Raw genomic sequence first — 25,186 nt, forward strand, 5'->3', positions numbered from 1 at the left:
TTTGGGAAGTCACGCACCTGCTTGGGGGAAGCTTTTGGACTTCCATAAAAGTTCTGTGCAGAGGATCTCTGTTGTCAACTGGAATTCTACGGAAGAATACATTGTCTCCTGATCCTGAGCTTCTAAGCAGCCCGTTGGCACGCTTACTCTCGAGTAGACCGGGCGTAGCGACTCGTCCCTTGCCAAGTTTGGACTGCGTTTCAGATCCACCACGAACAGCCTTGCCTTGCCTTGAAACCTTGTTCTGGGCTATTATTTTAAGTACTTTCCTGAGGAATTGTGCTCTTTTCCCCACTCAAACTTCCAATAAGTTTGAGTGTGTTTCGGTTATTTGGATTATAGACTTTAGACACTAATACTGGACATATAACTTCATTCTATTGGACTAATTTTGATCTTCTCTAAAAGGTCAACTGTTTGACTATCTATTCTGCTTATTTTTGTTTGAACTTTTTATTGCTTTAATAAAGATATTAGATTGTTTATTGGCCTCTGTGTTGGTTCCCAGTGTTCGCGCTGCCTAGGGGTATAACACTGGCCATGAAAGCCTTTGTCAAAGCCTTAGGTGCTGAAGGAGGCCTGATCCACTTTCTTCCCCTGCTAGAGGTGATTTGTAGCATTTGTAATGCAAGCGGCAATTGCTGTTTCTGTTTACGAGAGCTACAGTTTCCTTTGTATGTGCATTTATGAGCTGCTCGGTGTTAAATGTGTTGCACTAATTTGCTTAAATGGACCAATTAATCTGTGAACTCTTTGGTTTGCGTTGCACAGCTCTGTCGCCATTCGAGTGGAATGGAGATGAACCCGTGGCCTAAAGAGAGCAAGGCAGTGTGAGATCCAGCGCATGACGGGCTGGAGGGGACTCGCTCTCCTGGCTGAGACATTGCCTGGGCAGCCGTTGGTCTTTAACAGGTCCTTGGCTTCTTGTTTACTTCCTGGCTCGGACTCCCATCGCCTGGCCCTTGGCTTGGCCTCCTGGCTCTCACTCAGCGGGTGCCAACAGCCCAGTTCTGACAGTTTGGCTGGCAGTCGGGAGCCTCATAGTTAGCCAGGCCTGATATAAATAACTCCATGAGCCTGGCCTCACACAGCCTCTGCTTCTTTGCCTGGTCAACAGAGGAAGATTCTCCTGCCTCTTACATTTCATGATATAACCACTCTGTTCTGAATGCAGTGCAATGATGGCCGTTCTGAAGGGACCATAAGCCAGAATATAGTAGACTTCTGCATATATAGCTTTGCCTCTGCTTATAACATATTAGCTTTTACATAGACAACTAGCTGTGCCCGGCCACGCGTTGCTGTGTCAAAGTGGTGGTGGTATTGGTTAAAAATTGTTGTGTAATTTTAATTTGACGTTATTTGTATTTTTTAATTAATTTTATTGTCAGTTATCTTTTTATTTATTATATTTTATTATTTTCTTGTATAATTTTTAGTTATTTTTTGTTATTATGGTATTTTATTGTATTAATTTTTTAGTGTTTTTAATTATTTTTAGTGGTTTTTATTATTTTTTATTGGGTTGCTAGGAGATCAAGTTGGAGGAGCTTAGCCTTCTAACTGGCAGCAAGTGGATAAAAGCAATTATTCCTCTCTCTCTAATTAGGACTTTATTTTTCTTTTCTTTTTGTTGTATCAACCTAGAGCCGTGGATGATGGGTTGTGTCGTCAAATTTCGAGGTTGGGGGGCCTGTAGTTTTGTTGTTTTGTAGGTCGCCGTGATGCCATCACTCTTTTATATATATAGACTAGCTGTGCCCGGCCACGCGTTGCTGTGGCAAAGTATGGTGGTATGGGAAATAAAGTATTGAATTGGTGGTAGTTAAGGTAAAGGGTAAAGGTTTTCTCCTGACATTAAGTCCAGTTGTGTCCGACTGCACACTGAAGTGGATTATATGGCAGTGTGGAGTCAAGATAATCCAGTTCAAAGCTGATAATAAAAGATTATAAATGGGTTATATAGCTGTGTGGAAGGGCCTTGAGTCTGCACTGCCATATAATCCAGTTCAAATCTGCTAATCTGTATTTTATAGGCCTAAGTGAGGTCTAACTCTGCCTGTCCCCTGGGCTGAGAGGGTTGCTAGGAGACCAAGTGGGCGGAGCTTAGCCTTTTAACTGGCAGCAATTGGATAAAAACAATTATTTCTCTCCCTCTAATTAGGCCTTTATTTTTCTTTTCTTTTTGTTGTATGAACGTAGAGGCATGGATGAGGGGTTGTGCTGCCAAGTTTAGTGTTTCTGGGATGTGTAGTTTTGTTGTTTTGTCCTAGGCCGAAATTTCATTACCCTTTTATATATATATAGATGCAAGCTCTTTCTATGAGCCAAAGTAACAAAGGACCTGGGCCCCTCCCTTTCTCTTTGATCTGGTACCTTTTTCTAGAAAGTTCCAAGGACAGAAGCTAGTTCGAGTAAACAAGTGAGATCACAGACACCACTTTGTGCCAAAGTGGTGCGGAGGAGAAGAAGACCCTCAGTAATTGGTCAAGTTTAGATAAGCCAAGAGATATATTCTTTGTTTACTTGGCAGCAGCCATTTGCAAGTACAAACCTTTTGTGTGTGTATGGCTGTTTTGCCTTTCTCATAGCTATGGTGAAAATAAACTTTGCTTTTGTACTCTCACGAGACTAGATTTCTGTCTGATTGCCTCCTGTGCCGGAACTCTTTTTGAGATAAATTGCCTTACAGTTCCAAAGGAACATGAACCTGGAAGGTATCTGAGGCCATGAACACATTTCCCCCTTTAAACAGAAGTTAGGCACATTCTGGCCATTTTACAATGTTGGCTGTAGGATTCAGGGAGACATAGCCTCCAAAAAGGAACTTTCCCAAACTCCAGTTTACCAGGTGTTAGGATTTCCGGGAGTTGAAGGCCAAAAACATCTGAGGACCCCAGGTTGAGAACCACTGGTCTACATTGATGACATAATGCAGTTTCAAACCCTGTGATAGATCCATCTTAGGGTCATCTTGTTGGAATCCACAAGGAACAAGGCTGATTCTTTCCATATTTCTGTTGAGTTGACTCAGTGCAAACTATCTTTGTATTTTGCAATTGAAGCAACTTGGGGACAAAGGGGAAAGAAAAACTGTATTTAAAAAGCAAATGAAAAAGTGGGAAGAGAGGGGATTATTCAGGACTGTCCCTACTAAACTAGGACAATTGGAACCTTTTTTTAGTCATTTGTTTATCAGAACAGCCAAGCCATAAAGAGTCTTGCTCCATGCTATGTCCCTGGTGATCTGATTTGGAGCATTTTTGTCGTCAGGACAAAATTTATTTATTTATTTACAGTATTTATATTCCGCCCTTCTCACCCCGAAGGGGACTCAAGGCAGATCACATTACACATATAAGGCAAACATTCAATGCCTTTAACATAGAACAAAGACAAGACAAACATAGGCTCCGAGCTGGCCTCGAACTCATGACCTCTTGGTCAGAGTCATTTGTTACAGCTGCAGCTGGCTGGCTGCTCACCAGCCTGCGCCACAGCCCGGGCCTTTTCTCAGGGACGAAAAGGTAGAGACATATGCTCATGCCCACCGTTGCCATAAGTGCTCTTGACCACTTCTAAATGAATTTTTTGCAGTGGGAAAAAACTCAGAATCCCATTGTGTTGTATCCCCAGCCAGGGTGGTGGATCTTTGGCAGAACAAGGTGCCACGTGAATTGCATTCACGAGAGTGTCGGCTTCTCTGTGTTGCACGCAACACATCCGCCGGGATAATGAGAAGCCTCTCCCGAGAAGACAGAATCTGGGGCTGAGTGGATTAATGAAGAGTGGATTTCTCCCACTCGGTGGGGCGCCTGGCACAGCATGTAACGCCTCTGCTAATGCACTGTGCTTTTCAGCGACTGGTTTATCTGCCTTAATACAATCGGCATCACAGGGCTGATTGATAGCGGGTCCCATTGTGTCAGGATCTAGCAAAACTAGAGCCACAGAAGGCAGCTCAGAATTAATGTGCTCTGCTTTGCTGCCACTTTGCTCCGCTCTTTCTCTCTCTTTTAGGAAGCCGGCTCTTTGTAGCCGCAGTTCTTCAAGTGAGAAGAAGAACAGAAGAAAGCAGTCTGATGAGGTGACAGAAATGTTAAAGTGAGAATGATTGTATATAGAGTTGTTTAAATGTAATGGAGTCATGGTTGTGCAATGTGGGCTGGAGATTGCATCATACACTGTGTGCTGCTTACTATGCCAGTGTGTAAAGGGTTAAACTTGGATTGCATCAGACAGCAGAGGATGAGATAAATAGCCCTCTACTTCCTATCTTTTTCTCTCTGTCCCTTCCCGTGTGTGCCTGCGTGAGAGCTGTGTATCGTCTTGTGAGATTTCCATTCGTAAGTAAACTTTTGATAGATAACTGAGGACTGCAGCATCGTTATTTATCCAGAGCTTCCTCATCAGCGACTTCTGCTGTATGTGTGTCTAGGAAACCGCTCTGATGCCCGTAACAGGAATGGGTGTCTAAAGAAGACTTGCAGATTTGCTTTTCCGTAATCAGAAAGGTTGCCTTGATACACAAAGCTTTCCAATACATAGCCAGGTTACCTTGCATTTGTATTGCACTGCACAATTTCAGCAACCAGGTACCACTTTCGCTGCTACATGAGCTTTGGATATGTAATTTAGTCAGGTATAGAGAATTACAGTAGTATAACTCCCTGGCAGAGGAATCTGAATGCTTCAGAAAACTATAATTTCAAGGATTCTATAGGAGAGAGTTTTAATGCTCAAGGAAGCAGGAAAGACCAAAGCTGTGACTATTTGATCCATCTGGTTGTCTACTGGTCTCAATTACAGTCCTGGGTATATTATTTCGCTCTACTGTTTTGACTCAGCCTTTGTGTGACTCCGATGAGGATTCTGGGATGCAGTTTCAAGACGATGGGATTCAGGTTCAGAATGAGTTTCAAGATGACTCTGATGGGAATTATGGGATTCAGGTGCAGAGTGTTCCTGCTGTGCGAGATGAGGAGCAGAGAGGCTTGCCCATGGGAAGAAATAATGTTGTTACTGATGATGGTTTTCAGGTGCAAGAAGCAGGAAGGGAGAGCACCTCCCAGCCTCAGCCTGATAACACTAACAACTGTGGCCTTGAATGGCCGCTTCTCTAGATTGGGCTAGTCGTTTGGAATTTCAGGGATTGCGCAGAAGTCTCAGAATAGCAAATAAGAGGGAGGTCAAAGGGCAAAGAAATGCCTTCATGTTATGCTATTGAAACAGTCTGTTGAGAGGGAAATCTTCATGGAATCAATTTTCCTTGCTTGAATCAAGAACCAAGTCTGCTCTCCTGTATTATCTTGTAGCCTGGATGTATTCTCATTTCTGGGACTTTGGCTTCTTTTGAAAGGACCTTGTTTCATGCCTAATATTTCCATGGATTTGTTTCTTACAGCCTTGTTTCTGTAACTATCTTTTGGAACCGAACTTTTACCTTTTATGAACTATCTTTCCCCTATTTCTTAATAAACTACAAAAGACTACGTTCTGTGTGCAGCCTGGTGACTTTAGCAAGGTGAAGCTAACCTCAGGTGCGACAGTGACAGCTTGAGAACCACTGTGAATGGAACAAGGTGGTGGAAACATAACACAAACACCTGACACACAAGGTACCTTTGCCGTGAGAAGCTTCAATGATCCAAGTGCAGTTTAAATTGTTGGGGTAGAAATCGGGAAAGCCGGGTGAGAGCACAGTACCACTGGATCCACGAATGTAGCCTCCGCAGAGCGCTGTGAAGGGGCAGGAAAAGAGAGGTAGAAATTCAGATACAGGTATTCAACTGAAAGGTGGGAGAACTTCTCATGCTTCTTGTGTGACTCAGAACCTAACTTAGACACCTCTTCCATGTATGTAGTCCTCACACATATGAACATCAACATCTCAATTGCTGCCTATTGAGGACAAGGCCTAAATAAAGGGTAGTTAAGTGGAGTGAAAATGTGATCAAAGTCCTCTTCATCTCTTATGGAGTGCTGGGTGGCATTTAGGAGGAAAAATTCCTCCACCTCCACTATCTAATGAGATGGCTAGAAGATAGATGGTTGACAGCAATGTAGCCATGGCACCCTGGTTGGGGAATGCCATTATATTGGAAGTCCAGTTGGTAGTGACATTGGTCTCATTTCACATAAAAAATTATATTTTTTTCAGAAACCTTTGAGTCCTAATGATTTCACCCTATGTGTATAGATATATGGTTTTACATTATTTCAACATCAAATTTTCAAAATATCCAATGCTCTTAGGATGGTTACATTATTTTTATGGTTTTACATTTAAGTTTCTCTAATTGACCTTATTTTAAGATGCCCAGAGACATTACCATGTGAGATAGAAATATTGAAAATAATTGTAATCAATACACAACTGACATGACATTTGCTATATCACCCCCCCCCCCCCGTACCACAATGCAAGTATGAAAGCTTTCCATACGACTTTACCATTATATTGCCTGTGTAATGTTAAATGTTAATGATGTTTTTATTGTAAATGTATTTTTAATTTGTTCATTGTGGAAATTTGGGCTTGGCCCCATGTTAGCTGCTCTGATTCCCCACGGGGAGATGGAGGAGGGGTATGAAAATAAAGTTGTTGTTGTTGTTGTTGTTGTTGTTGTTATTATTATTGGAGCCCCCGGTGGTGTAGTGGATTAAAGCCTTGTGACTTGAAGGTTGGGTTGCTGACCTGAAGGCTGCCAGGTTCGAATCCCACCCAGGGAGAGTGCGGATGAGCTCCCTTTATCAGCTCCAGCTCCATGCGGGGACATGAGAGAAGCCTCCCACAAGGATGGTAAAAACATCAAAACATCCAGGCGTCCCCTGGGCAACATCCTTGCAGACGGCCAATTCTCTCACACCAGAAGTGACTTGCAGTTTCTCAAGTTGCTCCTGACATAAAATAATAATAATAATAATAATAATAATAATAATAATAATAATAATAATTATTATTCCATGCTTACCCTCACAGCTGGGAAGGGGCCTGCTCCATTGAAAGTTGGGTTCACACTCCAGGGCTTCACTGTCACTCAAGGTGTATCCTGGGTCACAGCCAAAGGTCACCAAAGCACCGACGTAAAAATCATCCCCATGCCGTAGGCCATTGACCGGTATCCCTGGGTCCAAACAGTGGTCCGACTGGAGTTTTACCGCTGCAAAGAACATAGGTATATACATTTATCACACACAGCTCATGATCCTGATTCTGAATTAAACAGAATCATAACATTGTTGCATCTCCCAACTTAATGGATTTGGGAATGACTTACTTTCATAGCGGATCTGAAAGCCGACATCCGAGTGGCTCTTGTCGGTGGTGAAGAGGAGGTAGAGGAAATTGCTGGTGCTAATGAGGAATTGGGGCACCTGAGTCCCATCATAGACCCCGATCAATGGCGATGAATAGGACTTGCCATCGCGCACTTCCAGTGTGTCATAATTCACCTCTGTTTTAAATCTGCGATGGGGAAAGAGAAGTACGTGTAGAAAGAAGGGGACAATCCTTCTTTTTTACCACCTTCTACTTTGGCCTGGATCACTTAGATAGCGGATTTAAGTAAGGTCCATCAAACATGGCTACAACTACGGCGTATACTATTGAGTTTCTACTTATTTCATAGAATCGTTACAGAACTGGAATGAGCTTGCCCAAGGAATATTCTTTGTATGGTTCTTGTGGGGAACGTTATGAGAACCCCAAAAGCAGAAAGTATTTCTGAACTCCAAGTTCTGAACTTCTTTTTTATAGGAAACTAGCTGTGCACGGCCACGCGTTGCTGTGGCGAAGTCTGGTGGTATGGGAAATAAACTATTGAGGAATTGGTGGTAGTTAAGGTAAAGGGTAAAGGTGTGGAGTCCAGATAATCCAGTTAAAGCAGATAATATAAGATTATAAATGGGTTATATAGCTGTGTGGAAGGGCCTTGAGTCTACACTGCCATATAATCCAGTTAAAATCTGATAATCTGTATTTTATAGGCAGTGTGGAAGAGGCCTAAGTGAGGCCTAACTCTGCCTGTCCCCTGGGTGAGTGGGTTGCTAGGAGACCAAGTGGGTGGAGCTTAGCCTTCTAACTGGCAGTAATTGGATAAAAACAATTATTTCTCTCCCTCTAATTAGGACTTTATTTTTCTTTTCTTTTTGTTGTATCAACCTAGAGGTGTAGATGATGGGTTGTGTTGTCATTTTTTGAGATTGTGGGGTGTTTAGTTTTGTTGTTTTGGCGGTCGCCAGGATTCCATCACTCTTTTATATATATAGATAGTGTAAAGTTAGGGTTCGAATCCCACCCAGGAAGAGTGTGGATGAGCTCCCTCTATCAGCTCCAGCTACATGCAGGGACATGAGAGAAGCCTCCCACAAGGATGGTAAAAACATTTTAAAAAATCCGGGTGTCCCCTGGGCAACGTCTTTGCAGACGGCCAATTCTCTCACACCAGAAGCAACTCCGGTTGCTGCTGACACGAAAAAAGTGTAAAGTTAAAAGATCCACATAGAGTGTGTGGTCAATCAAGAAGATAACATTAGCACTGCTAGATTACTGCTGTCATTTGCCCATCTCAAAATCATCAGCCAGGTAGGGTTGACATTGTCAACCTCATTTCTTCATCAAATATGGTGTTGTGACTCAGCCTTTGTGTGGCTCTGATGAGGATTCTGGGATGCAGTTTCAGGATGATGGGATTCAGGTTCAGGATGAGTTTCAAGATGAGTCTGATGGGAATTATGGGATTCAGGTGCAGAGTGTTCCTGCTGCGGGAGATGAGGAGCAGGGAGGCTTTCTCACGGGAAGAAATGATGTTGTTAATGATGATGGTTTTCAGGTGCAAGAAGCAGAAAAGGAGAGCGGTTCCCAGCCTCAGTTTGATAACACTAATGAACCCTGTGGTCTTGAAAGCGAAAGCGATGAGACCGCTTCTCTTGATCAGGTTAGCCATCTGGAATTGCACAAAAGTCTCAGAATAGCAAATAAGAGGGAAGTCAAAGGGCAAAGAAATGCCTTCATGTTTTGCTATTACGTGAGTGAAGATGGCAGATCTTCCTTGGATGACTATCTGTAACATGGTCAAGAACTTGGCAAGCTGCATCTCCATTCAAGAGTGCTTCAGGATTGACAATAATAGCCTCATTTGTTGCAACCAATACAGAATCAATTGAATTTACTTTTGTGCTCACTCACCATTCAACAATTGAATAAATTGATCTAATCTATGCAGAAATAAGGTTTTGAAAGTAATAGCATTGAACCCAATAGTCACCTGTCAAAAGTAATTTTGATTGGGTATCCTGGCTGAGCTTCGATGACCCAGGCACAATTCAGAGAGTCCTTGTAGAATCCCGGCCAACCCGGAGACAGAATCATTCCACTCGGAGAGGTCAGATGGCCACCACATGGAGCTGTTGATGGGACAATAAATAAAAAAGGATGTTGGTAAGAAATAAACACAAGACTAGAGCTTTTACTTTTAAAATATGAGTAGTGACACTTCTGTAAGCAAAAAGTGTTATCTAAAGTGGCATTTTTAAGACTGTACTTTCCCAGTTCCTTAAATGGAATTGCAGGCTTCCACAAAAATGAAGCTCTCCTGATGTTAAACTGCAAATCCCAGCAGCCCTAGCCAGCCAAGCCAGTCATGAAGAATGATAGGTAACTGCATTGAATGTTTGCCATTGTATGTTGGAATCCGCCCTGATTCCCCTTGGGGAGATAGGGCGGAATACAAATAAAATTGTTGTTGTTGTTGTTGTTGTTGTTGTTATTATTATTATTATTATTATTATTTTATTACGACACAGCAAACAAGATAGATATGCTGGATTTTGTATCACAAATTCACAAGTCGAACACTTCCCAAGCGTTTAGGACTGTGTGATGTATTTTCAGATGATGCGTGCAGATCCCAGTAGGGTGGCCTTTTGCAGTTGGCAGATCATGATTTTGTCAATGTCTATTGTTTCCAAATGCCGGCTGAGAACTTTTGGCACGGCACCCAATGTGCCCATCACCACCGAGACCACTTGCACTGGTTTCTGCCAGAGTCTTTGAAGTTCAATCTTGAGGTCCTGATTGCAGCTGAGTTTTTTCTGTTGTTTTTAATAATAATAACAACAACAACAACAACATCCAGATCACAATACAAAGCACAGAATGTGAACCATGCAATAGCTCAGATCCATCATTCAGTGAAACTGCAACTCCTAAAAGAAATAAAAAAGTGAGATTTTTATCCCCAAAGGGGTGTAGATTTCCAATGCAATACAATGTAGTTACACTTGAATATTTAAAAGGTACAGTAAAGTCTCACTTATCCAAGACTCGCTCATCCAAGCTTCTGGATTATCCAATCCATTTTTGCAGTCAATGTTTTCAATATATCATGATATTTTGGTGCTAAATGTGTAAATACAGTAACAACATAACATTACTGCGTATTGAGCTACTTTTTCTGTCAAATATGTTGTGTAACATGATGTTTTGGTGCTTGATTTGTAAAATCATAACCTAATTTGATGTTTAATAGGCTTTTCCTTAATCCCTCCTTATTATCCAAAATATTTGCTTATCCAAGGTTCTGCCGGCCCGTTTAGCTTGGATAAGTGAGACTGTACTGTAGTTATTTACAAGTAGCCAAAATACTGCAAAGGTACGAGATCCTGTCTGATCTTGAAATCTATGCATCATAGTTTGCATGGAAAACCACCAACAAATACCAGGTACTGTAAGCTAAATTTCAGAGGATGGGGCTGAGAAACTACATATAAAACACCCTTTACTGATATCATCATCATCACCACCACCACCACCACCACCACCACAAAGAAGTTATTCTATGGTCAACATATTTTTGGTTCTTTCACTCCTTTTTTTGCCTCCCACAAAAAAAGAGAGCATCGTTGTTTCCATTTATTTGAATTTTTTTTGGAAGGGTCAATGGCAAAACACTAACATTAGGAGTTGTGATGCCCATAGCAGGGGATGAGGTGGAACTAAACTCAACAATGTTGATTTCTTGATGAAACAATGGCATCATGATGGGAAGATAAATGACCCTAAGATTCCAGCTGGGCCATCAAAGCATTTGACACGTGGTTATAATGGGTCCCCACTGAGTTATCACTTTGGAAAGATACTTTGGAAAGATACTACCAACAAATACCACGTCCTGTTCAGATCTGGCTCATTCATACTATTGTAGGGCCTTGAACTTGTTTCTTACTTGAAAAAGCAAGCATATTGGTTCCGGTACGTAATCGTTGTGGGGTTTGTTTGATGTTCCCACATGTGACGAGAAAGAAAATATCAGCCTTTTTTTCCTGAACAACGAATGGCAGCTTTCCATTATGAAACTTAATAGCATCCCACAGTGATGAGACTTCTCTTTTCTCATCAAAAAGAGAAATTAATTGAAGTTTTACAAGCTGCATGCTTATTTAATCTATTAAAAGCCAGAACTCTGGCCATTAAAAGCAGGCAGAAAAAACCCTCTAACTAGTGGTGTGGCTCACTGAGTGAGCGCAAGAAGGAAAAACGCTACCTGCCCTGTTTACAATTGACCAACTTGATTTATACCAATGAAGACTGTGCTTTTCAAATATCCTTTTGCCTCTATTAGGTCTGGGTCAATTCATCCATCACCTAGATATACCCCTGACATATTCCATGATATGATTTCCATGATGTGAGTTCCTGAAATATGTGTCCTCCAGATGTGTTGGGTTACAATGCATATCATGGTGGTAGATGTCATTCAAAACACATGGAAGAATTTGAGGAAGGCTGATCTACATTCAACCAGTTTCAGGGCTACCGGTCAGGAGTTGCTCAACTTGGTTTGGACCTCATTACATATTACAACAATTAAGCAAAAATAGAACATAGCAGATGGGGCAAGAGCTAATGTCTCAGTTGCATCATAGACCTTCAGAGGCTCCACATGAGGTCCTTCATTGATCTTAAGACTGTAGCTTGAGAGGAGTCTAACGTTACTTCCAATGGGTTGTTGTATGTTTTCTGGACTGTATGACCATGTTCCAGGAGTATTATCTTCTGACGTTTCACCCACATCTATGGCAGGCATCCTCAGAGGTTGTGAATTGTGGTCAAAACATCAGAATTCTTCTGGAACATAGCCATATAGCCTGGAAAACATACAACAACCCTGTGATCCCGGCCATGAAAGCCTTCAACAACACGTTACTTCCAATATTCTACCTGAGGAACATTCAAATACAGTAGAGTCTCACTTATCCAACACTCGCTTATCCAACGTTCTGGATTATCCAACACATTTTTGTAGTCAATGTTTTCAATATATCGTGATATTTTGGTGCTAAATTCATAAATACAGTAATTACTACATAACATTACTGCGTATTGAACTACTTTTTCTGCAAAATTTGTTGTCTAACATGATGTTTTGGTGCTTCATTGGTAAAATCATAAACTAATTTGATGTTTAATAGGCTTTTCCTTAATCCCTCCTTATTATCCAACATATTCGCTTATCCAACATTCTGCCAGCCCGTTTATGTTGGATAAGTGAGACTCTACTGTAAAAGGCAGAAAATGGATGCAATTTCTTTGAGAGAAAAACTAATAATTCGCTCCTATTTTTGAAAGGTTCTAGGAGTGTTCTGATTGAGGATCCACCTCCCAATTTTCTCAAAGTTTCACATTGAAATTTTAGAGGTGACTCCGTACGTTCACCCTGAGGAATCTAAATCACCTCTGCTGCTTATTATTGTTCCCCCACAAATGTCAAACAGGACTTTAAATATTCCAGGCAGACCTCCGCCTCTTATTTAATTTTTTAAAGAAAGAAGGTAATTAGGATTCGTGTTTAATTGAGCTCACACTGGAGGGTGAGTCAAAGGCGAGACAAAGAGATGGCTGATAAAGCAGCGCTTGTTAATAGCGGAAGGGTTATCAAAGCTTCCCAATGATGAAAAGCAGTTTCTGTTTTTGAAAGGATGCTATTCTTTCCTTTTCATCCCACTATTTGAAGAATGGATGAGGGGATGTTTGGCATATTAAACTTTCTCAACTAAAATATAGATGCGGGAGAGGGTGCAGTTAATTTTTGTATTAAAAACAATTAATGCCACAAACATTTTCTAATAGTATCTATAGGTCTCTGAGAGGCATATGGCATCTCCCAGCAAGAAAATAACAAGAGATAATAATATGGAGATTGTCTGGTTTGGCAACCCTGGAACACGGAACATATTACTGTTCATGTAATAAGGAATCCGTGTCCTGATGTAAACCGCAGAATTCTTAAGATTGCCTCTGAGTGTAAACATGGATAGACATTGGGTCACCATAAGGCAACGTATTTTATGCCTTTTAATTTTATTTGTGTGTGTTTTTGTATTTGATACCACTGTATGCTTGTTTTGTATCTGTGAGCCGCCCCGAGTCCCTCTGGGGAGATAGTGGCGGGGTATGAAAATAAAATAATAATAATAATAATAATATTTTAAATAATAATAATAATAATAATAATTGACAGATCGATGGATGGATCTAGATCTCTTTCTTTCTCTGCCCTCCTCTTGGGGAGAATGACACTCCCCAAGTGGCCACTGGCTATGGTTTTATTTTTTGATGTTGTATTTTTATAGTTCTGATGTATTAATTCGTTGTGATTGGAATGCATTTTATATTGTTGCATTTTATTGTACATTGTTGGGCCTGGTCCCCATGTAAGACGCCCTGAGTCCCCTCGGGGAGATGAGGCGTGATACAAGAATAAAGTTGTTGTTGTTGTTATTATTATTATTGACAGGGGCATGGCTTCCTCGTTGGCCACCCCCCCCCCCCCCTGTCATTCACTCCAAGAGGAAGGCAGAGAAAGAGATCTGTATCAATCCGTCCATTCATCCATCTATCCATGTTTACACTCAGAAGCAATCTTTAGAATTCTGCGGTTTACATCAGGACACAGATTCCTTATTACATGAACAGTAATATGTTCTGTGTTCCAGAGTTGTCAAACCAGACAATCTCCATATTATTATCTCTTGTTATTTTCTTGCTGGGAGAGGCCATATGCCTCTCAGACCCATAGATACTATTAGAAAATGTTTATGGCATTAATTGATTTCAATACAAAAATTAACAGTGTCCTCTCCTGCATCTGTATTTTAGTCGCAAAAGTTTAGTATTCCATATCACATGGATGATAATATGTTCAGTGTTCCAGAGTCGCCGAACCAGACAATGTCCATATCTGCACAGACAATGGAACTGCCACAAATATTGCCTACCCACAACCATTGTGAAATCACATCTATCTGAAACCTACTCTTTCCCTATCCTGTCTTTCCCACTGAACCAGACTAGGCCACAGCAACACGTGGCTGGGTACAGCTAGTTATATACAAAAACAGATTTTGACCAACATGGTTGTTGTATGCTTTCAAGTCCTTTCTGACTTATGGTAACCTATCATGGGATTGTCTAGAAATAAAACAAACCTACTTCTACATCTGAGCCCCGGTGGCGAAGTGTATTAAAGTACTGAGCAGCTGAACTTGCAGACCGAAAGGTCCCAGGTTCAAATCCCGGGAGCGGAATGAGTGCCTGCTGTTAGCTCCAGCTTCTGCCAACCTAGCAGTTTAAAAACATGCCAATGTGAGTAGATCAATAGGTACCGCTCTGGCGGGAAGGTAACGGCGCTCCATGCAGTCATGCCAGCCACATGACCTTGGAGGTGTCTATGGACAATGCTGACTCTTCGGCTTAGAAATGGAGATGAGCACCAACCCTCAGAGTCGGACACAACTGGACTTAATGTCAGGGGAAAACCTTTACCTTACTTTTACATCTCTCTGTCCCCATCACATGCCTCCTCCCCACACGTTCGGACATTTTCCATTGGTATTAAAGCCACGGAGAACCAATTATTGGAATTTCTTCTCCGGATTTCAGCACATCTGTACCGAAAATGATTGCAAGGATATCTCTGACCGGCATCTCTCTCCCAGAGCAGCGAACAGAGGGAAGCCTTTTAAATTCCTAATGACTTCTTTTCATTTCATTTTGCTTTTCCGCATCAGGAAACTTGAAAGCCCTCGGAGTGGCTTTGGGGGAGCGAGGGACAGGGGAAAATCTGTGAAATCTCAAGACTTCAATGGTGCTGCCAGAAGCAGATGACAAGAAATCAAACTCCGGCATGATTGAACCTATAAGCTATCGACACCCATTATGTTAAAGTGAAGAGGGCCATAGAGCAGAGTATGCCATAGAGCAGGCCATAGAGTACATAGAAGGATCAAGGAGTATATCAACACTAGGCATGGGCAAACTTTGGCCCTCCGGGTGTTTTGGACTTCAACTCCCACAATTCCTGGCCTCAGGCCCTTTCCTTTCCCCCCTCAGCCGCTTAAGTCCAAAACACCCAGAAGGCCAAAGTTTGCCCATGTCGGATCTACAATGTCTGAAGTACAATGTACTGTACTTGCTTTTTATTTGTTTTTGGGCTTGGCCTTGTGTTAGCTGCCCAGAGTCCCTATGGGGAGATGTAGGCAGGATAGAAAAATAAAATTATTATTATTATATTGTATGACACAGCAAACAAGATAGATATGCTGGATTTCGTATCACAAAATCACAAGTCGAACACTTCCCAAGTGTCTAGGACTATGTGATGTATTTTCGGATGATGCGAGCAAATCCCAGTCGCGTGGCCTTTTGCAGTTGGCAGATCGTAATTTTGTCAATGTCCATTGTTTCCAAATGCCGGCTGAGATCTTTTGGCACGGCACCCAATGTGCCGATCACCACCGGGACCACCTGTACTGGTTTCTGCCAGAGTCTTTGAAGTTCAATCTTGAGGTCCTGATAGCGGCTGAGTTTTTCCTGTTGTTTTTCGTCAATGCGACTGTCACCTGGGATGGCGACATCAATGATCCAAACCTTTTTCTTTTCCACAACTGTGATGTCTGGTGTGTTGTGTTCCAGAACTTTGTCAGTCTGGATTCGGAAGTCCCACAGTATCCTTGCATGCTCATTTTCCAATACTTTTGCAGGTTTGTGATCCCACCAGTTCTTTGCTGCTGGGAGGTGGTACTTGAGGCATAAGTTCCAATGAATCATTTGGGCCACATAGTTGTGCCTCTGTTTGTAGTCTGTCTGTGCAATTTTCTTACAGCAGCTAAGGATATGATCAATGGTTTCGTCGGTTCCCTTGCACAGTCTGCATTTTGGGTCATCAGCTGATTTTTCGATCTTGGCCTGAATTGCCTTTGTCCTGATGGCTTGCTCCTGGGCTGCAAGGATCAGGCCTTCTGTCTCCTTCTTCAGGGTCCCATTCGTGAGGCAGAGCCAGGTCTTCTCCTTATCAGCTTTTCCTTCAATTTTGTCAAGGAACTTCCCATGCAATGTTTTGTTGTTCCAGCTGTCAGCTCTAGTTTGTAGTGCGGTTTTCTTGTACTGATTCTTTGTCTGCTGTATTATTATTATTATTATTATTATTATTATTATTATTATTATTATTAGAAACACAACAAGTCCACAGCAGACACTCTGCTGGCTGTTGTATTGGATCATACGTCAGACACTTCCCATTATTATTATTTTATTATGACACAGCAAACAAGATAGATATGCTGGATTTCATATCACAAAATCACAAGTCGAACACTTCCCAAGTGTCTAGGACTGTCTGATGTATTATTATTATTATTATTATTATTATTATTATTATTATTATTATTATGAAAGTGAATGATTCTATTCTGATTAAGGTCAATCATATGCCACCCACAACCTCCTTGTGCAAACGGATTCAGACAGAAGGGTTCAGAAAAGAGTAACCAAATAGAGACAACAGTTGGAACTAAGGCTGGATCTACTTCCCTATATCCCCCAGATTATCTTCTCTTCTTATCCCAGATTATCTGGCAGTGTAGACTCATATAATCCAGTTCAAAGCAGATAATCTGAGATCCGGTCCCGGGATATAGGGCAGTGTAGATCCAGCCTTAGAGAGGCTATCTCTGCATTCCAAAAACACCGCCAGGAAATGCGACAATTTGCATTGAATGCTAAAGCATCTCAGAGATTTATTTATTTTTGTTGGCTGTCTGTCTCACTGTGCACCAAAGAGGTTTAGCGGGATCACTAACAGAGCCTGTCATAAAAGCTTCTGCTTATGCTATTGGCCATCTGGATTAGGCAGCTTCCCAGGGCTTAGTCCCACAAACTCCAGGGCTTCTGATTTTCCGTTTTTTTTTCCTCTGGGGCCTTGGACTTGGGCAACGGTCCCTGAAGCCTTCAAAATCCCCCCTTTAGGGTGTTTGTTTAGCTCTGCTTGTCCTGGATCAAGGCAAACTGACAAACCAAAAAAAAAGCCACCAAAATACAGATGGAATTTTAAGACAAGCCAATATAGTGTAACAGAGAATACTGTGGCCAAATCCCTGAAAAGGGAAGGAGGCAAGCAAGCGAACTGCCTTAACCTCCTGGTTTGTTCTTCCTCTCAAATAGATCCCATTTCACCTCTTCCACCATGTCGGTGTTTTAATTTTTCTTGGGTCCATAAAATATCCCTTGCTGGACAATTTTTTTAGGGTGTTGTAGATTCGTTAAATTAGCCTCCCCACATATAAGTGGTACCTAAATTTCCTAATTGATAGATGCAACGGAAGGATTTCATTTGAACTTAAACTGAATTACACTCCGGTTAGAACTAAAAGGTCTCAGTCAAACAATCAAAACTGGTGAAAGTCTCATAGGGAATTCAAATTACTGTATCGGATGAGTCAACGGGGTGGCTTACCTTCACATCTCAGAACAGCGTTGTCCCAGACCACGTTGCCTTCTTTCAAGACACAGGTGACCGTTTCCGAGCCATGTGTCCTGATGAAACCTTCATCGCACAAGAAGGACACGGAGCTACCAAGCTGAAGACTGTCCCCAAATCTCTTCCCGTTGACTGGCACGCCTGGATCGGGGCATTCATTGTGTCGGAAGGCTAATAGAGAGTGAGAAGATGGACGATTAGCAAAAGGATTATTTTTTCCAAATAACTTTTCTTTTTTTTTTAATATAAATTTTTATTGGTTTTGCAACTAAAATTTACAATGAAAGTGTGAGAACAATAAATTTCAAGAAAAGAAGTGAAAGAAATGAGTTAGCAGGGAAAAAAAGAAAAAAAAACATAATCGTGGAGAGCAAATGAAAGTAATAAAAAATAAAAAAAGACGAAAAACAAAAAGTTACATAACATATAAACAAAAGCAAAACAAAAACAAGTATAGTAATAAAATCCAAAGGAGTGACTTCCATCTCTTACACTGCTACTTTAAGAAGTTTATTTTTTACTTCTTTTCTTATCTTTTTCCTTCCTTCTCTCTATGTGGTGACAGCATCATCATATTGCTTTCAGTTGATATCTACAAACCTTCTATATAGATTAAATTAGCAACTTCATTTGACTGGTCCACATTGGGAAACGCTAGAATCATAGCACTAGAAGGAATAGATTTAAGGGCGGGGTGGCATGCATATTTGTGGTATAACAAAAAATCAACGGGAAAAAAAATTGGGAACCAAAATTTCCCAAATAATTTTTCCATGTACCTCCAGATGAAGAAGAGACAATGTGAAGTCTGGATCTTGCCTTCAAGTGGCCAAAAACACTCAAAAACCCTCCAGCCGTGTGTCTCTATCCACTTCAATGCAACTGTGTACATTTGAAGGTCTCAAATTTTCAGGTCTGTATAGGTCACCTGCTATTTTGGAAATCTGTACAAGTAATTTCCTGTTTCTAAGAAAAAACCCTGAACAGGTGAGCTTTCTTATGTTCTCTCCAACTGTAACAAGTTGGCCAGTAGGGCTTCCTATGTAGGGACCATAAGCCAGAAAATAGTAAACTTTTGCCTAACATAGCTTTGCCTCTGCATATATCATATAGCCTTTATATAGACAATATATCGTATTTCTTACTGCTATGGCTCAGTGCAATGGGATTACAGGAGTTGTAGTTTTACAAAGTCTTTAAGGAGTGCTGATATCTCACCAAACTACAACCCCCAGGTTTGCACAGCATTGAGCGATAGCACTTTTGATCGTGACTTCAGTAGTAGTTTTGCCAGTTCCAAAACATCCCCAACATGGAACTGAAAGATACAGGGAGAATAGCTCTTTGTAGGTCCAGGTCAAAGATAGGGTGAGTCTCAAAAAAAATGGATCCTACTACACTATCCATGTATCATTTAAAAAAAAAAAATAATTACACAATTTACTTTCCTCAGCAAGCACAAAGGTGCTTGCCGAGGAAAGGCAGCACAACCTTAAATAGCACCTGGAAACAAATTCCATATTCAATTACAAATAAAACATCTATAATAGATGAAGACCGCTTACAAAAATCCATCTCAGAGAACAAGAGAAGGGGAAAAGAAAACCAGAGTTCGTAATTTTTTTTTAAAAAAAATGTTAACAGTAGCACAGTTACCTTGCAATAAGTTGTTTCTTTGGAGAATGAGGTAGTCATGAAGTCACATTTCAAAAATGAAATTGTGAGAAAGAGTAAAAGCTCTTTCTTGTATAAAGAACAACACTTCCCAGTTGATTTTGGGAGCAGCTTCAAGAGCATTTTCATAGTTTTATTCCAGCACATTTTATGCCATTTATTGTCAACCGCTAAGGGCTCACAACACCCCAACGTATCGGAGAATATGTCTTCTCTAGAACTTTTCTAAGAGCCCCCAGTGGCGCAGCGGATTACAATGCTGAGCTGCTGAACTTGCTGACCAAAAGGTCTGTGGTTTTAATCCAGGGAGCGGGGTGAACTCCCGCTATTAGCCCCAGCTTCTGCCAACCTAGCAGTTTGAAAACATGTGAGTAGATCAATAGGTACTGCTCTGGTGGGAAGGTAACGGTGCTCCATGCAGTCATACCAATAGCCACATGACCTTGGAGGTGTCTATGGACAACGCCGGCTCTTTGGCTTAGAAATGGAGATGAGCACCAACCCCCAGAGTCGGACACGACTGGACTTAACGTCAGGGGAAACCTTTACTTTTACCCTTAGAATTTTTCTATATCCTCCAGATGATTCTACAACACACTTCTGTTGGAAGCTACCATACATTTATCCTGGAGGACTTAGCAAATTCATGAAGAGGACTGTTAGCCAAATTTTTCTTGCTTATATCACAGGTCCATCACAAGTAGACTTCAACTTGTTTATTACACTTCACATATTTTACATAATTTGGCCTATTTGTGCTTTTAAACATGCCACGGATGGCATTGTTAGTGACGTAGACTAGATCTACACTGTGATATAATGCAGTTTCAGTATGCAGATTAACTGTAGATTTATATAATCTAGTTCAATACTGTTAATCTGCATTCTGAACCTGCATTATATCGCAGTGTAGATCCAGCCACAGACTCACAGAACTTAGGGGTCCCAAGAGCATGAATCCTTTTGGAGACGTTGCCCAAAGAGGCACACAATATTTCTTTGCGCCTTACAGTCTCCAAAATTGTTTGAATTTCTAACTAATGCTCAGATCGGCTGGACGACGCAGCCATGTTGTGACCCTGAATAACCTTCATCTCTTAATCTAATGAACAAATTCTAAATCAACACTCTTAAACACCAGGTATTAAGTCCCCGGGCGAAAAAGAAAAGAAACATAAAAAGGAGACCCCACAGGTTAGCTGACTTTGATGAACCTGTCCCTTAATCCAGTACGGCAAATTATTTTTAATAATAGCTGGTTTGTAGTCACCAGCCAGAAATACTATTAATTTTACAGAGCTGTTAACCACTGTTATAACAAAGGCCGTTCATCACTCCTGCCAAGCCATCGTACTCGTGTGACTCGGAAAATTATAGGAAAGCGCACAAGAGCCAGTTGCCATGGGAAGCTGGCAGTCGCTTGGGTGACAAAGGGCTCGGATTTAGGAGGATCTCAAAATAATTCTTGGTCTATTTTGCTCCATGCCTCAAAGTTCTGATGGAACATCTGTAAGCACTCAAAGGGAGGAGGTGTCATTCAAGGAGGATTCTTGGTGGAACTTAATCAGGGTTTCATGATTTTTTTCACAGCTGCAGGTAAATGTTCTCAAAGAAAGCAGTAAGTTTCCAAACAGTTGTTGATCCCCAAACCTTGAGTTTGACCTTGAGTGTCAAACTCAAGGTCCATGGGTTGAATCCATCATTTTATGTGGCCCTCCTCCAGATGCTGGACTACAACTACTATATTCCTCAACATTAGACATCGCGACTAAAGCTGAAAGGAGTTGAGATGCAGTAACATCTGGAAGGCTGTAGTTTGTTATGTTTAGTCAAGAGAGTAAGGTTTGGATTCAGATACAAGGGTTGTGGATAGGATGTCTGATGTTAAAATGTCCTTCCTCCAATCTCAGAACCACAATCACTGTTGGGTGCAATTCCCATCATCCACAGCCTGCATGATGGATCATTAAAAGGGAAGCCAAACTGGGCAAAAACTAAATTGTTGGCCTTCTGTATCCATGGATTCTCCATCCATGGTTTTCCATCCATGGATTCTCCATCCATGGGTTCTCCATCCATGGATTCTCCGTCCATGGATTCTCCGTCCATGGATTCTCCGTCCATGGTTTTTCATCCATGGATTCTCCATCCATGGGTTCTTCATCCATGGGTTCTCCATCCATGGATTCTCCGTCCATGGATTCTCTGTCCATGGTTGTTCATCCATGGATTCTCCATCCATGGGTTCATCATCTATGGATTCTCCATGCATGGATTCTCTGTCCATGGATTCTCCGTCCATGGATTCTCTTTCCATGGATTCTCCATCCATGGGTTCTCCATCCATGGATTCTCTATCCATGGATTCTCCATCCATGGATTCTCCATCTATGGATTCTCCGTCCATGGATTCAACGGCCTTTTGAAGGCAACCATACAGTTGATCTGGCCCTCGATGAAAATTAGTTTGACACCCCTGCCCTAACCCTAACATAATATTTGTTATGATATTTCATGCCAAGGCATTATGAAAACTCAAGGTAGGATTGCTATGAATCTGCAGTTCCTGTCACCATGTACAGTTGCAAGCTGCTCTGCATTTTGGTGGGAAGGAAGAATAAGAAATATTTAAATTGCATGTTGAGGTATGCATCTCTCAAAATGAGGTTCAACAACTATGGCTCATTGGGTGCTACCTTTCCTTTCTGGGGACCCTCCAGTGTCCACATGGACTCTTAAAAATGTCAAAAAAATCAGAACGAAAATGTGCCTGGATTTTTCTTAAGTTAAGCAATGCAAGAAACATTGATAAGTTCTTAAAAATATGTATTTGTTCCTTTGGAAAATTCTGGAGAGAAATCCCACCCTAGTGGTACAGAAAAAAGAAGAAGTTTGAAGAACCTCTAGGACTATGGAAACAGTCCCAGGAAGTTCTCCTCTCCTAACGACAGATGTATATTTTCCTGACTTTAACTTGACTGCTTTCGAGACTTTCCTACATTTTCTCTTCTGTCCAGCATTGTGGGATTTTCTTGAGAAGTGCATACAAATATCAATGCACATTTCTGCACAGATTTCATTGCATATGTGCATAGGGCTGGGCTGTGACGCAGCTGGCTAGTAACTAGCTGCAATAAATCACTACTGACTGAGAGGTCATGAGTTCGAAGCCCGGGTTGGGTTAAGCCCCCGACCATTAAATAGCCTGGCTTGCTGTTGACCTATGCAGCCCCGAAAGACAGTTGCACCTGTCAATTAGGGAAATTTAGGTATGCTTTATGCGGGAGGCTAATTTAACTAATTTACAACATCATAAAACTGCCAGCTAAACACAAGGAAAGGAATGAGGAAGTACAGCCACTAGTGGACAGTGAAGCAACAGCTCCCCCTGTGGCCGGAATCGTGAATCTGGAAAAAAAAAGTCAAATGCCTCTGTGTCTGTCTATATATGTTGTTTGTCTGTTGGCATTGAATCTTTGCCATATATGTGTTCATTGTAATCCGTTCTGAGTCCCCTTCGGGGTGAGAAGGGCAGAATATAAATACTAGGCATGTCCGATCGATGAAAAAAATGTTTCAATTCTCGTTTCTAAAGTAGGGGGCGCTGACACTTCAATATAGAAAGTATTTCTGATTTTTTCACCCAAAAATTTCGGATATTTCCGAAAATTCGTAATGATTCTAAATGTTTCTAAAATGGTGGACGCGCATGCCCAATCGCCAAAAAAAAAGGAACCCGGGGTGGGGGGGGTCTTTTACAGGGCTCTCCCGCCCTCATTTCTTGAGCTATCCTCATCAACCCTAGCCCCCACCTTTGCATCCATCATGGAAGCTTCTGATTGGCCTGGGAGCGGCAGCCATGTTAGGCTGCGCTAAGCTCCCATTCTAGGTAGGCAGAAACAAAAAAATTTTAAAAAAATATTTTAAAAAATATATTTTAAAAAATTTTGGGGGAAAAAAATTAATGAAACATTAAGAGACAATTAGAGAATGGGCCAACAATGGTTTGAATTACATTGCTGGTTGCGCTGTGAGACAATGTCTCGGAATGCATATCAAAAAGCGAGAACAATCCGAAATAATTCCGATATACGATTCAAAATGATTTTTTGGACATGTCTAATAAATACTGTAAACAAAATAAAATAAATAAATTCTTCTACATGGAAGCGAGTGCGGTAGGGTGGCTTGGGTGATGGACGAGGACCAGCCATGGAAGCCCATTGAGTGGCCTTGGAGAAGTCGCTCACACTCAGCTTCAGAAGAAGGCAAAGGCAAACCTGCTCTGAACAAATTGCAACAAAAAACCCCCCAAAACAAAAGACAACCTGTGATAGATTCACCTATTGAACACCTCATTCTTTCCAACAGATTGTGATTGTCTAGTGAAGATGTTTCTTTTGAGGCAGGACTTTGGACACACCATATGTTCCGCCTTGTTTTAAGCTCTCTGTTAATTGGAGATGTTATTTCTGCTGCCACTTTTTATGGCCTCCGCTTCAAGAGGATGGAGTACCAAGGTGTGTTGCTGCTAGAAGTGGCAGCTAAGGACATTCAGCAGCTTGGCTGTCACTGGGAAAAAAGGAGCTGGTAAATAGCTTGTGTCCTTCCTTGTCCCCTTTTCGTAATATCTGTTTCCATTGTTCCCTCCTCGCCCTTGGTTCTTTGTCTCTCGTGTATTTGTTTTGTATGCTCTTGTGGGTCTGTGTGCACGGCTGAACTCTATGCAGTGTATCCTAATTGTAGCTATATACCTACAATTCCTGCCGAGGATCCCTTGAGGGAGCTGTGGGTAGGCTGGATAATATATTGTTTGCTTGGTGTTATTTTCCTCTATTGTAAAAAGAAAATCGAATCATGGTTTCCAAGCTCAGCCTTTTCTTAGGAAACGCGGGTCCTTGCTTTAGACTTCCTTTCCAGAGCCAGCCAACTCATTACCTTGCAAAGTAGGAAAGCAATCAGGTGTGTGATGAAAATCAAGGATTCCACACAAGGTTAAACCAACTACAAATTTAGTTATTACCAAAAGACTTTGTGGGGAGAGTTTAAAGAAGTGTGATAATGAGATATGTAGACAGAATTTAAAGAGTTTTTAGCAGTTAATCATAGAGGCAATTATAAACGCCTAAGAAAAGGCATGTAATAAGGAAAGGAAAATGTCATCTACAGAAACTTTGTTATACACAAATTGTTTCCAAAGGAGGACCTGCATTCGTGTGTTGATGTTTTGCAACAGCAAAGAGATTTGTGGCACCTTTACGACTAATGGATTTGTAGTAGTAGCAGCGAAAAAGACAATTGAATGGGTCCTAGAATAAATCAAATAAATAAATCAAACTCTCCCTAGAAGCTAAGATGACTAAACTGAGGCTATCACACTTTGGCAACATCATGAGAAGATATGACTTACTGCAAAGGTAATAAATGCTTGGTAGGGCGGAAGGAAACAGGACAAGAGAAAGACTGTGTTATGGATGAATGGACTCAATCAAGAAATCCATGGCCTTGACCTTGCAAGACCGAAGCAAGTCTATTGAAGATGGAGTGGCTTGGAGGTCTCTCATTCATGAGCTCACCATAAGCCAATGCTGACTTGATGGCAGTGCTTTCGTGGATGGCAATCCCTGTCCTCAAATGCATCAATGGGCTATGGCTGGCATTTGTTAGGCAATACAGTATCCAAAGTTGGACTT

At 41.4% G+C, this 25,186-nt stretch overlaps 1 protein-coding gene across 3 annotated transcripts in view; it reads right to left on the reverse strand.

Moving 5' to 3' along the window:
• The window catches only part of csmd2 (CUB and Sushi multiple domains 2), a 632,593-nt gene that overhangs the window by 205,342 nt on the left and 402,065 nt on the right, over window positions 1-25,186 (reverse strand). For all 3 annotated transcript variants that reach the window (XM_062962418.1, XM_062962417.1, XM_062962419.1), the window contains 5 exons: window positions 17,796-17,990; window positions 9,270-9,408; window positions 7,281-7,468; window positions 6,975-7,163; window positions 5,623-5,739 (listed from right to left, as the gene is read on the reverse strand). In XM_062962418.1, coding sequence (XP_062818488.1) covers window positions 5,623-5,739; window positions 6,975-7,163; window positions 7,281-7,468; window positions 9,270-9,408; window positions 17,796-17,990 — 828 coding nt within the window. The remainder of the gene's footprint in view (window positions 1-5,622; window positions 5,740-6,974; window positions 7,164-7,280; window positions 7,469-9,269; window positions 9,409-17,795; window positions 17,991-25,186) is intronic.

The sequence above is a fragment of the Anolis carolinensis genome, unplaced genomic scaffold, assembly GCF_035594765.1.
Source record: "Anolis carolinensis isolate JA03-04 unplaced genomic scaffold, rAnoCar3.1.pri scaffold_10, whole genome shotgun sequence".
NCBI classification, from domain to species: domain Eukaryota; kingdom Metazoa; phylum Chordata; class Lepidosauria; order Squamata; family Dactyloidae; genus Anolis; species Anolis carolinensis.